General features: G+C 32.9%; 1 protein-coding gene across 1 annotated transcript in view; it reads right to left on the bottom strand.

The window, feature by feature from the left end:
* Nucleotides 1–1,562: 1,562 nt before the first annotated feature.
* Nucleotides 1,563–12,860, bottom strand: part of CHIC1 (cysteine rich hydrophobic domain 1) — a 54,050-nt gene continuing 42,752 nt past the window's right edge. Inside the window, exons 4-6 of the mRNA XM_003135187.6 lie at nucleotides 9,565–9,621; nucleotides 9,245–9,304; nucleotides 1,563–7,710 (exon numbers count right to left, since the gene is read on the bottom strand). Of these exons, the coding sequence (XP_003135235.2) occupies nucleotides 7,660–7,710; nucleotides 9,245–9,304; nucleotides 9,565–9,621 (168 nt within the window). The 3' untranslated portion in view covers nucleotides 1,563–7,659. The remainder of the gene's footprint in view (nucleotides 7,711–9,244; nucleotides 9,305–9,564; nucleotides 9,622–12,860) is intronic.

The raw sequence follows: 12,860 nt of genomic DNA, 5'->3' as shown, positions 1-12,860 counted from the left end.
GTTTATCACTCATTCCCCCCCCCCAAAAAAAAACTCTGTCAGAAGGGAACAGATTGCTACTCAGCTCTTGCTGATTGTTCATATGTGGAATTTCTCATGAGAAGCTAGAAATCTGGATTTCTATATGAAATCTCTTAAGTGCTGGCAACTAATTCAAAATGTGTGAAAAAAAATTCTGCAGATCAAAAAGACATGTGTGCTTGAGGACTGCTTATAGCTGAGTTTGTAACCTTGATCTAACTCAACCTCCTACTTTGGGGATGATGGATGAAACCAGCCTTAGGGTGTCCTGATTTTTGCTAGAAGTCACTCAGGTGAGTGAACAGGGATTAGATGTATGGTAATTAAAACTGGAGAATTCTCGGTCCCGCAGAGAATTCCTACATTCAGATAAGCAAAGCATCCCATAGAGTGTTAAATATTATTTAATGGCAGATTTAAAGGCATGTGGCTTCTGCCCTCAATAATATAAAATGCAATGTAAAATATTCCCTATATAGCACATCCTACTTCACATCCAAGAAGTCATCAATGAGAAGTATAGACTTTTATTCATGCATAGTAAAGTTTCAAAAAAGAATTTAAAAAACAAAACATTAAACATCTCTATAGGTTTAAGTGTCATCTCTGCTTTAACATTTTGAAATCTGGTCTTTTTGAAGTATTCAGTACAATTACCAAAGGTACTGGGAAACATTAAGCAGGTTCTTGTTTTGTTGCTAAATTTGCAGAAGTTTGAGATAATTAAAAAAAAAAAAATCTAGTACTGGAGTTTCCCTCAGGGCACAGCGGAAACAAATCTGACTAGGAACCATGAGGTTTCAGGTTCAATCCCTGGCCTCGCTCAGTGGGTTAAGGATCCGGTGTTGCCATGAGCTATGGTGTAGGTCGGCAGCAACAGCTCCAGTTAGATCCCTAGGCTGGGAACCTCCATATGCTGTGGGTGTGGCCCTAAAAAGCAAAAAAAATTTTTTAAAAATTAAAAAAAATCTAATAATATTGCATGTTAATTCCCTTGAGTAATAACACAAGTAAAATGTTAACACACTTGAGTGTCTTATATAATCTGCTAATAAAAGTCAAAACTTTTGCCAAGTATCTTAACATTTCTTTTTTATTTTATTTTTTTTTTATTTTCCCACTGTACAGCAAGGGGGTCAAGTTATCCTTACATGTATACATTACATTTTTTTCCCCACCCTTTGTTCTATTGCAACATGAGTATCTAGACATAGTTCTCAGTGATCTTAACATTTCTTGCACTAAAACATTATGCTTAGTAAGCTGGAACTCCACTTGCACTTTAATTTTTATAGTTCACAAGTAGGCATTCAGGGTGACTGCAGAGCTGTTTAGAATCAAATTCCTACCTAGCCAAATGCCAAACAGAGCACAACAAAGGCCACCAACTCCAACATATAGCATGAATTACTTATAGGGTTGGATGTAACACTAGCAAATATGGGAAAGGACAATAAGCAAAATAAAAATTTTAATAGGAATCCTTTATAATTACGAAAGCAGGGAAGGGAAGAAAGGAAGATCCACCAAAGAACACACAATTCATTAACACAGATTTGCACTTTATTGTAATTTTGCATCCTGAGATAATAAAATTTAATATCTGACAAGTGAACAACGACAGAAGCAGCAGTGAAGGTTTCAGAGAGGCAGGTATCCTTCATTTTGGCACAGCTGTATATAGGTTGAGTTCTTCCAGGGAGTCGCTCCCAAAATCAAGGGAGAAAAATGAATTCATTCCACAGGCTATACAATACAAGATGCATTGAAAGTTCTTGGCTTAAATGGACATATTCACTTTTATCCTTCTGGTAAAAGTGTCCCAGCAGGAATCCTCTGTCAAAAGGGCAGAGATCCTAGGCTTTTCAAATAGCTGTTTTGATCAATGCCCACCTTCTCACTAGCAGGATTTTCTATTTTTGCAGCTGAGACTCATATATTTGTACGTGGTTAGTCTAAGGATGGCAAACTAACTTGTAGATTATATAATTTCAAACATTTGGTAACGTGCTTAAAAGTCCAAGCATTAAAAGAATTTTATACTTTTTGCTTACTATAAAAATGAAAAATTTAAAAAATTAAGCAAAGAGAAGCAAACAAAACAAGGAGTAAAAGGAATATTTGAGAAATTATTGCCTTGACTTATCATTTTGACTTTATACACAGAACTACTTTGAGACTCAGACATTGATATTTACTCCAATCCTACAACATGACATTATAACACTTTCCATATTTACAGTCCTGTGTTTGTGTGTATGTATGATTTACACACACACACCCAGATAAATTAGCTCAGTTATATCATCCGGAAAGAGAATAAAAACAAATTGTAACCTGAAGTTATATAGCCCAATCTAGCCAAAATACATACACATAATCTAGCATTTCATTATTTAGGGACTAGTGTAAGCAACCCGTGGGAGTCAAATAATCTTGGTTCCTTTGTAAAAGTGGCTCCCAACATTTTTATCATAAGGATTCCTTTACCATTCTTTCCCTATATTTTCAAGTATTAAATTGCATGTAACAATAGGCTTTATTAAAAAAAATTAATCAAAAGCATTACTGCCATTCACAGTTTCTGATTACTGTGTGATAACCAGTGTTAGAATTGAAGAAATATAAGCATAATGTGAAAATTCAATGTCTTAAGTTGGCTTGTGAAGTAGGAATATTATGGGTAAATGTATAATTTCTAGTATACTTTCTAAAATGCTGAAAAAGGTTCAAGGATGACCCTACTGCTATTTTCATCTGCCCCAAGTTGAGAACCATTGGTTTATATCCACCTGCTTTTCCTCTCTAAATCAAGTATTAACATAACAGTTACTCATGTTAACACATAGGGGATCAATAACAAAAATTACTACCAAAAAACAGATTAACTGCAATACTCATTCTGTAGGGTTTGACTAAGAAAACATAATAACATAGATCTAAAGGACTCTATTTAAAATTATGAAATTATGATATACAATATATCCTTCAGTGTATATACCTTCAAAAGCACATTAATATATGAAAAAAAAATCCTCAATTCCCCTGTGAGGTAGGTCCATATTATTGTCCCCACTTCCACAATGAGGACATGAGGTACAGAGGAATTAAGCAGCAGAGCTAAGAATTAAACCAGAAGCGACTTGGGTTTGAATTCTATTAACACTTTCTTTTCCATATAGTATCAATCAATTTGTTCCAATAGATCTTTTTGAGGATATGGAACCAAATAAGACATTGAAGCAGATTTTGGATAGGAAATGAAACTTTTTCACATCAATGTCAAAGTGAGTCCTAATATATCTCCATTGTTGTCACACCTATAATTCTTGCCCAGGTACCAACTGCATATAGTCAGATTCCACACAGGTGAAGCACACAGACCTCACTCAGTCCTCAGTTCCTAGGGGAAACTACAATCATTCTTAACACCACGGAGGGGCTGAGGTCAAGTAGGCATCAGATTCTTTGAGTCTGTGTGATACCAACACACATGGGCTAAAAGCCAGTTGGTAAATCAAACATCTACTGTGTGCAAGGCACTGTGAGAGTTTCCACCAAGGGTAGTAGATTTGAGAAAAATCAACTCTGACCATCTGTAAAAATTTCCTAAGGATTCCTAGAATCACAGAATATCAGGTGACCTCTAATTTTCTGTCCAGCTCTAGTTTCAACCCCGTGATTTTACAGATGAAGAGAATGGCATGTAATGTAAGTGACTTGCCTGGAGCATATTATATCATTTCCTCATTAGAAAATGGAACATAGTCTCAGGTTGCCATCATAGAAATGAAAAGTTTGGCTCAGAATCAGGAAAGAAAAACTGGGGGCAATATATATACACATATATTTATATTTAGTCCACATATTGTATCAAGTATTATTAAAATCTATTCATTTTCTGTGGAAAATTGCCCAATAGTTCACCCTTTAAAGAAACTGAAACAATTTGACAACTGTTTCAAAATGGATTTTTTAAAGCAGAATTTTATAGTTATAGGAGGACTAAACTTTGAGCATCTTGTTATCGAATTAGCAAAAAGTATTTGCACTATGTGAAACTGCTCCAATTAAATGGGCATTTATAATTTCTATATCCTCTCAGGTCAATACAGTCAATTCTAATGAAATATTGTTAGGAGACTTTATGTTCAAGTAGTGAAGTTTGATTTTTTTTAAGTGGCAATTTCTTTGTAAACAAAATTAAAATGCTAATGAATTTTTAAAGCTCTCATACACCTAAAAAAAATCCTATTTGTTTGAAGCCTTACAAATGTTATGGAACTTCGCTCAAATTATGAAAAAATAAGAATAAAGTTCATTAAAAAATGGTAGCATGCTAAATATTAACATAGTTTAATGAACTGATCAAACATTAGTGTTTATAGGTCATAATAATATGAATATGTGCATTAAATACTTGAGTAGGTTTTAGTAGAGCTTCAATCAAAGAGCATTGTTCTTCCAGAACCATGTTAAATTACATATTTGCTAGCATTAGAATTATACTAGTTTTATAAGGGACTGATAGTCCAGTTCTGTAATACTTTGTCACTACTATATCTCATGATTGAGGGAAACCAAAGAAACAGACTCTAAATAATAAATAGAAGAAATATAGTACACTAGTGAGATATTCTCATACTTAGCTGAAGACGATGGTTTAAAATGTAATGATTTACCAATTCATTTGTTCTGCTTCCTTCAACATAAAATGTTATTTTTATTTAAAGAAGACAAGGCACTTCATCTACTTCTAACATCGGACTACAATGGTCTCTTTCCTAAATTAACATAGGGGGTAGAAGAGAACAAAGAATAGCTGAAAAAGATTAGAGCCTATTTAATTTTATAGACAATTTATGAGGGTGGAGATGCATAAAGGAAAGTCAGAGAAGGAACGGTTTTAACTTGTAACCTCAAAGCTTTGTAAAATTTATATACTTTGGCAGAAATGTTATTTTTCTCTGGAAATGTCCACAGCAGGTTTCATAAAGGAGTATTATGTAACAAATAAATTCAAAATTAGTTTCTTCAATCTAAAAACAACTATCACCAAAATAATTTATTAACTTGACAGAAATGTCCAAGTTTGTTCTATCCTGAGGATGTGAGAAAAAAAGGTCAATAAGGGAGGAGTTAATGTCCACAGTGTACTCTGTCATTTCAGCATTCACTGCTGCCAATACCATTGAAAAGAAAGCCCCCTAAAGCACTCCAAAATACCAAACTGCTAATCAGCCCTCTCCAAAGGAAGAGCTTGAAAAAGCAATCATAAAGAAAAAAAGAAAACTGGGTATTTTCTGAGTAGTTCAAGAAAATAAGATAAACCAATCAGCATAATGAACAATAAAATAATAACTTTAAGAGCTATTAGAGTGGGTTTTAAATTAATTTACACAGGCTGGTAAGTGATTTTTATGATAAATACTACTGTAACTTGAGTCATATGCTCCATCACCTCCAGATGCACTCAATTCCTGTCTCAATATCTGTTTTAAGGAAACAATTCACCACTTCCTGTTCTTTGAGCCAAACAAATGTGATTTTACATGGCAAAAAAAAAAAAAAAAGTTACTATGACTATCATATGGCCAAATTCTGTTTTCAAAAAAAAAAAAAAGATTTTAAGAGTTGACACTTTAATGGTGATAATTAGAAATTTTGTATTATGCTGGAAATCAATTTTGGTATTAAACTGTCACAGTTTCAAGTATAGACCTGAAGATACTAGCTGGAACATAAACCACAGATACACTTTTTCCCTGACCTTAGCTATAAAACAAGACATTTGGTATGCATTTTCAGAGTTTTCCACTTTGTCTATAAAAATACACCTTCAATTTTGATGGCGAGAGACAAATGTTATTTGCAGGCACACACAACATACTAAAAGTTAGAGATTCTGAGTGGCATGGGGCTAGTGGGATTCTACAGAGGGAGATGGAAAAGTATTTGCACAAACAATTATAGTCACATGTCAAACAGTGTCTCTATTTTTCCCTCTTCTTTTACTGGTCCAGGACTGTGGGTTTCAAATTAGGCATAAATTTTAAAAGTGGTTTTAAAAGGCTTGACCTTGTATGAAGAAATGATTGTTCTCTTCATTGTAATGAATGTTTGCCTAAAAAAGTTTACTAAAAACAATGAGTAGGATGATAAATAAAATACTATACAGTCCCAGATACTTTTATTTTTAGCACTAGGAATTACAAAATAATGCCTATATACAGGCATAAATTTGCAGCTGAATTGACACAATGTAAAGCTTTTCATTATGTTAAAAATTCAAATTCTAGAAGAATTAGAGTGTGGTGCTGCCACACATAATGTGAAGAAAAATAGAGAAATATTCACATAACAACAAAAAGGCTACTTGTGAAGCTAATTTATAAACTAAAATACTTTTGTCTAAATACTTCTCTTTCCTCACGTATCCACGTTTACAAAAGATCCTCAAAAAGAGGATTAGGAGTATTTTATCAATTATGAATCAGCCACTATATATTCTTTAGGTACAGCTTTTCAATTAGCGCTCTTTCTCAAAGAAGATTATCATAACTCCAGAAAGGAGTTAGCAGTGGCTTTCAAGGGGGTCTAGACACATCCTGAGACATCTGAAATCTTGAAAAACTCCTTAAAGGTCATAATTCTGTGTATTTGCAAATGAGGGAAAGGATACAAAAAAGGAAATAAATGAGGAGAGTGAAGCTGTGAAATGTGTCAGATATCAAATGAATTCTTTGGGGCATGAGAAGGGAGGAAAAATGGGATTTATTGAATTAAATGGAGAAAAAATAAGGTTCTTGGTTTCAGGTGCAATGTAGACTATAATCTCAGGCAATGATTTCATTTTGATCCACTTATTACAAAGGGCAACCCTGCCCACACCTGAAATTTTTAACATACTTGTTATGGCTTTGCCATAAAATAGCATGTTAATAGTCTATACATTCAAACGGATGCTTGCAAACTTCATTCATATTAAAATCTATGCAAAATTGTTGGCAATACATTGAGTAACATTACATTCTGTAAACCATGGCATATCACATTTTACATTATGCAGAGACAATATTTACAAGTCTTTAGGAGTCTAAATATTTTATCCACTAACATAAGTGATAATTTAGCAAAGTGCAGGACAAAACCAGTGCTATTAATTACATGTCCTTTAAAAGCAGGTAAGAGTAAAACCATTTCTAAAAGCTACCAAAAGCTTATTTACGTATGTCCAGTAAGAGATTATAGAGCATTAAGTAGCTTAGAAAAATGATGCATATTTAGAAACAGTGAGTATGAAAATTATAAGGCAGCATGCTCAGAACATGTTTTTCTTTTTTAAACACCAGCACTGATGTTTTATTTTTAGTGGCAACTATATATATATACACATATATGTATGTGTGTGTATTTATTTAAAAATCGACAGTGCAAAACACAAGCCTCATTTAACAACAACAAAAAGATGTGCAAAATTTCTTCTTAAAACAACACAAATGAAAATGTGAGGAGAATATTCTACCATTATAAAGAATAAATTTAACACAGCAAAGGAGACCATCTTCATTCCAAAATCATCTACAAGGCACTAAGGGTAGGAAATGACAGAATACAGAAGTGACTGAATAAAATTCCTCAGTCAGGTCGGAATATGGGATATTTTGGTAAGAATTCTATTAGTATCACCTGTAAAATAAAAACAAGAATATATTGACAAAATAATTTTCATTTAAGTTATATATAACCCACAGTCTATAATCATTTTTCATAGGGCTATATTTTGGCCTTGTACTATAAAGCAACTGAGATACGTAAAAGTTATAAAAAGAATTTACAAGTTATCATTAGATTGGAAATTAAACTGGAAAACATAATTACTTAACATAGCTAACAGTTTTTATCACTTGATTTATAATAACTATTTGTGTAGGTGCAGAAAAGCAAACCCTATTACATTTTAATGTCCTTTCCCACCTTCCCTCCACTCTCCCCCTTTTTTTAGCAGTGGAAGGGATTAAATTTGTGTTATACAGATTAGAAAAAATACCTTTATGTATATTACATTCATATATTTTTCAATTGAAGGAGAGATGATATCGGTTGAGTGTTACTATTTTTTAGAAGTTTTTAGTAAAAAATACTAGTGTCCAAATAGATTGATTAAAGCATTTTCATTTAAAGAAGGTTTAGAAATATAATAATAAAAACTGAAGATATTTATAAATTTATAATAGTTTATATAAGGTTTTATCTATAGGCAATTTTAGATTTGTGGTCATTTGTACATTTCCCCCCCCCCAAACTATTCAAAGTGGAGAAAGATATATAATAATTCTTATTTATAAAATGAAAATGAAATGTTTATTATTAAATATATACTACATGTCAGCATCTTTAAGCCTGGATAAATTTCAAATTCTTTTAAATGTTGGAGTTCCCATCATGGCTCAGTGGTTAACGAATCCGACTAGGAACCATGAGGTTGCGAGTTCAATCCCTGGTCTCACTCAGTGGGTTAAAGATCCAGCATTGCCATGAGCTGTGGTGTAGGTCGCAGACATGGCTTGGATCCTGCATTGCTGTGACTCTGGCGTAGGCTGGCAACTACAGCTCCTATTACACCCCTAGCTTAGGAACCTCCATATGCCATGGGAGCAGCCCTAGAAAAGGCAAAAAGACAAAAAAAAAAAATCTTTTAAATGTTAATGATATTGAATTTGTCACACTGGCTCTATGTTAATTTATACTTTATGATTAAGACTATATAGCTTTCAGTAAAAAAAAATTAGAATCTATAGTTTCCTTACTGAAAGTTAAATATTAGCTAAGAAAAAGCTAAGAATATGAATCCAGAATTCAGAAGCCAATTCCTAGTTTATGCAAGTTTTTGACAAGATTACATTTAGATATATTTTGTTCAGCAGTAGCTGTTGCCCATCACCATATGGAATGGTAAGAAGAAGATTAAGGTTATGCAATGTTTTCATCTTATCATGCTAGTTAAGCTTTTTCTAAGTTCTAAACAATTGTTAGCTTTTAAGATATTTTATATTGGCTTCTTTATATTTTAAATCTAAAGATGGTGGATCTATGTTTCAAATGACAAAAGTTCAAGATGATGAGAAAAAAGATAGAAAAAAGAGCTAACAGTAAATATAGGAAAATGTAACATTTAGGATGGAATCCCCACCCAAAAAAGAATTAGGAACTGCATACTTACATACTCCATCATATTGCTAGTTTCACATTTCCTTTTAGTCAACTTCCAGTGCAAAGCAAGCTAAGAAAATAAAGTTTGTTAAGAATTTTGATATCAATTACTACTAATACTAATTATTACCTACATATTTTAATAAATCATTGAACAACAATCCAGGAATAAGATACAAAACATAGCATTTAAAAATATTTTGTAGAGTATATATTAAAAGTTGAGTATTAGTTCTTTAATTCATTCTTTGTGGCCTGAAAAATTCCCATTTTCTCAATTCAATAATGCAAATATATGGATGGGACACTTATTTGCTTAAACTTTCTTACCTTGTGATATAATCTATTATTTTCCCATTCTAACAGCTTCTGAATTGATCTTCTGGTCTAAGAGAAAGAACCAAGACTTTGTTACAAGATGAATTGAAGAGCTTTGTAACCTATGTATATCTATATTCTTCTGCTTACTTGTAAGTTACCATTATTTTCTTCTCATGTTTTTCTTTTCAAAATGAAATATGTACAAATTACTCTGTGTTGTAAGTCCATTCACTGGGTCAAATTATAAAAACATTACCAGTACAGATAGTAGTTCATTTATGAACCTAATTCTAGATTTTCATATACCTTTTCAAGGGTTACTTTTTAAATATACATGTAATATGCCAAACTAATCTGATTACTCATTGAAAATTTTCCTATCATAGCTCTTACACAACACCTAGCAAACAGCAGTCAGTCAAAGTCTACAGGTTGAATAAAGCAAGCCAACATATACCAGAATTTCCACTAAAAAGAACATGTTAAAAACAGCCAGTTGGAAAATTTGTATTCAGAAAAAAAAAATAAAATTAGAGAAGCAGCCCTGTAGTAATCAGGGGGAGAGGTGAGTTTCTCCATTCGGAGTGCATATATTTTGCCAGGAAGAAAAGTTTGCAAATTCTTTGAAAACATTGAAATTAAAGATTGTTAGGCATTTTTGATTTTTTAATGTAATTTTTATTTTATATTGGAATATAGTTGATTTCCAATGTCATGTTACTTTCAGGTGTACAGTAAAGTGATTCAGTTATATATATATATATATATATATATATATATATATATAAATTCTTTTTCAGATTCCTTTCTCATATAGCTTATCTGTCTTTGTCTGATTTACTTCACTTAGGATGATAATCACCAGTTCCATCCATGTTGCTGCAAATAGCATTATTTTATTCCTTTTTATAGGATATTGAATAGAGTTCCCTGTACTATACAGTAGGCCCTTGTTGGCTATCTACTTTATATATGTTGATGCTAAATGCCCCTGCCCACCTTTCTCTGTTGGTAAAAATACGTTTGATTTTGAAGGCTATAAGTCTGTTTCTTTTTTTTAAGTTCATTTGTATCATTTTTTAAGATTTTACATATAAGTGATATTATATGATATCTGTCTTTGTCTGATTTACTTCACTTAGGATGATAATCACCAGTTCCATCCATGTTGCTGCAAATAGCATTATTTTATTCCTTTTTATGGCTCTGTAATATTCCACTGTATATATGTACCATTTCTTCTTTATCTGCTCTTGTCAATGGACATCGGGGTTGTTTCTATGCCTTGGCTATGGAATGAACATTGGGATGCATGTATCTTTTCAAAATTATGGCTTTCTCTGGATAGAAGCCCAGAAATGGGATTGCTGGATCATATGGTAGTTCTGTTTTTAGTTTCTTGAGGAACTCTCATACTGTTCTCCATAGTAGGTGCACCAATTTACATTCCCATCAACAGTTATTCAGTGACACATAACAGTGTAGGAGTGTTCCCTTTTCTCCACACCTCTCCAGCATTTATTGTTTGTAAACTTGTGTGAGCTGATACCTTACTATAGTTTTGATTTGCATTTCTCTAATAATTAGCAATGTTGAGCATCTTTTCCTAAGTTTTTGGTCATCTGTATGTCTTCTTTGGAGAAATGTCTATTTAGATTTTCTGCCCATTTTTTCCCTTATGTTGTTTGTTTTTTGAATATTGAGCTGTGAGCTTCTTTTATATTTTGGAGATTAATCCCTTGTTGGTTGCTTCAGTTGCAAATATTTTCTCCCATCTTATGGGTTGTCTTCTCATTCAGTTTATGGTTTCCTTTGCTGTGCAAAAGCTTCTAATTATAATTAGGTGCCCTTTACTTTTTATTTTTTTTATTTTTTTTTATTTTCCCACTGTACTTTTTATTTTATTTTCATAACCCTAGGAGGTAGATCCAAAGAGATATTGCTGCGATTTATGCCAAAAAGTGTTCTGCCTATTTTCCTCTAAGAGTTTTATAGTATCTGGTCTTATATTTAGGTCTTTAATCCATGTTGAGTTTATTTTTGTGTATGGTGCTACAGAATATTCTAATGTCATTCTTTTATATGCAACTATTCAGTTTTCCCAGAACTACTTATTGAAGAGACTGTCTTTTCTCTATTGTATATTCTTGCCTCCTTGGTCATAGATTAATTGACCATAGTTGCATGGGTTAATTTCTGGGCTTTCTATCCTGTTCCATTGATCTATGGTTCTGTTTTTGTGTATCATACTGTTTTGATGGCTGTAGCTTTGTAGTATAGTCTGAAGTCATGGAACCTGATTCCTCTAGCTCTGTTTTTCTTTCTCAGGATTACTTTGACTACTTGTGGTCTTTTGTGTTTCCATACAAATTAAAAATTTTTTTGTTCTAGTTCTATGAAGAATGCTATTGGTAATTTGATAGGGGTTGTATTGAATCTGTAGATTGCCTTGAGTAGTATGGTTATTTTGACAATATTGATTCTTCCAATCCAAGAACATGTGTATCTTTCCATCTGTTTTTTCATCTTCAGTTTCTTTCAACAGTGTCTTACTGTTTTCAGAGTATAGTTCTTTTGCCTCCTTAGGTATGTTTATTCCTAGGTATTTTATTCTTTCTTTTTTTCTTTTTTGGTTGCCCTGGGCATATGGAATTCCCAGGCCAGGGATCAGATCTGAGCCACAGTTGCAACCTACACTGAAGCTGCAGCTATGCTGGATCCTTTAATCTACTGTGCTGGGCTGGGGATCAAACATGCATCCTGGCACTGCATAGATGCTGCCGAACCCATTGTGCCACAGCAGGAACTCTGGATTTCATTCTTTTTGATGCAACAGTAAATGGAATTGTTTTCTTAATTTCTACTTCTGATCTTTCATTGTTAGTATATAGAAATGCAACCTCCATGGAGTTCTGCCATGGTGCAGTGTGTTGAGAATCTGACTGCAGCTGCTCAGGGTGCTGTGGAGATGTGGGTTCGATCCCTGACCTCGGTGTGGCCGTAAAATTTTTAGAAAAAAGTAGAAATTCAAGAGACTTCTGTGTATTAATTTTGTATCCTATAACTTTACCAAAGTCATTGATAAGGTCCAGTAGTTTTCTAGTAGCATCTTTAGGATTTTTTATGTGTAGTATAATGTCATCTGGAAACAGTGACAATTTTACTGAATTGTTCATCTCTGTTCTTCAAATCTTCTAGCTCTTTGTTAAACAGTTCTTGTATCTTCTTGGTCTATGCCTCCATTCTTTTTCTGAGATCTTGGATCACCTTTACTATCATTACTCTGAATTCTTTTTCAGGTAGAC

Source organism: Sus scrofa, chromosome X (genome assembly GCF_054392235.1).
Source record: "Sus scrofa isolate SSC_HxYL_T2T_F1_AM1 chromosome X, Sscrofa_HxYL_maternal_Yorkshire_Landrace_v2.0, whole genome shotgun sequence".
Taxonomy (NCBI): domain Eukaryota; kingdom Metazoa; phylum Chordata; class Mammalia; order Artiodactyla; family Suidae; genus Sus; species Sus scrofa.
This window is presented reverse-complemented; position numbering and strand designations above follow the sequence as displayed.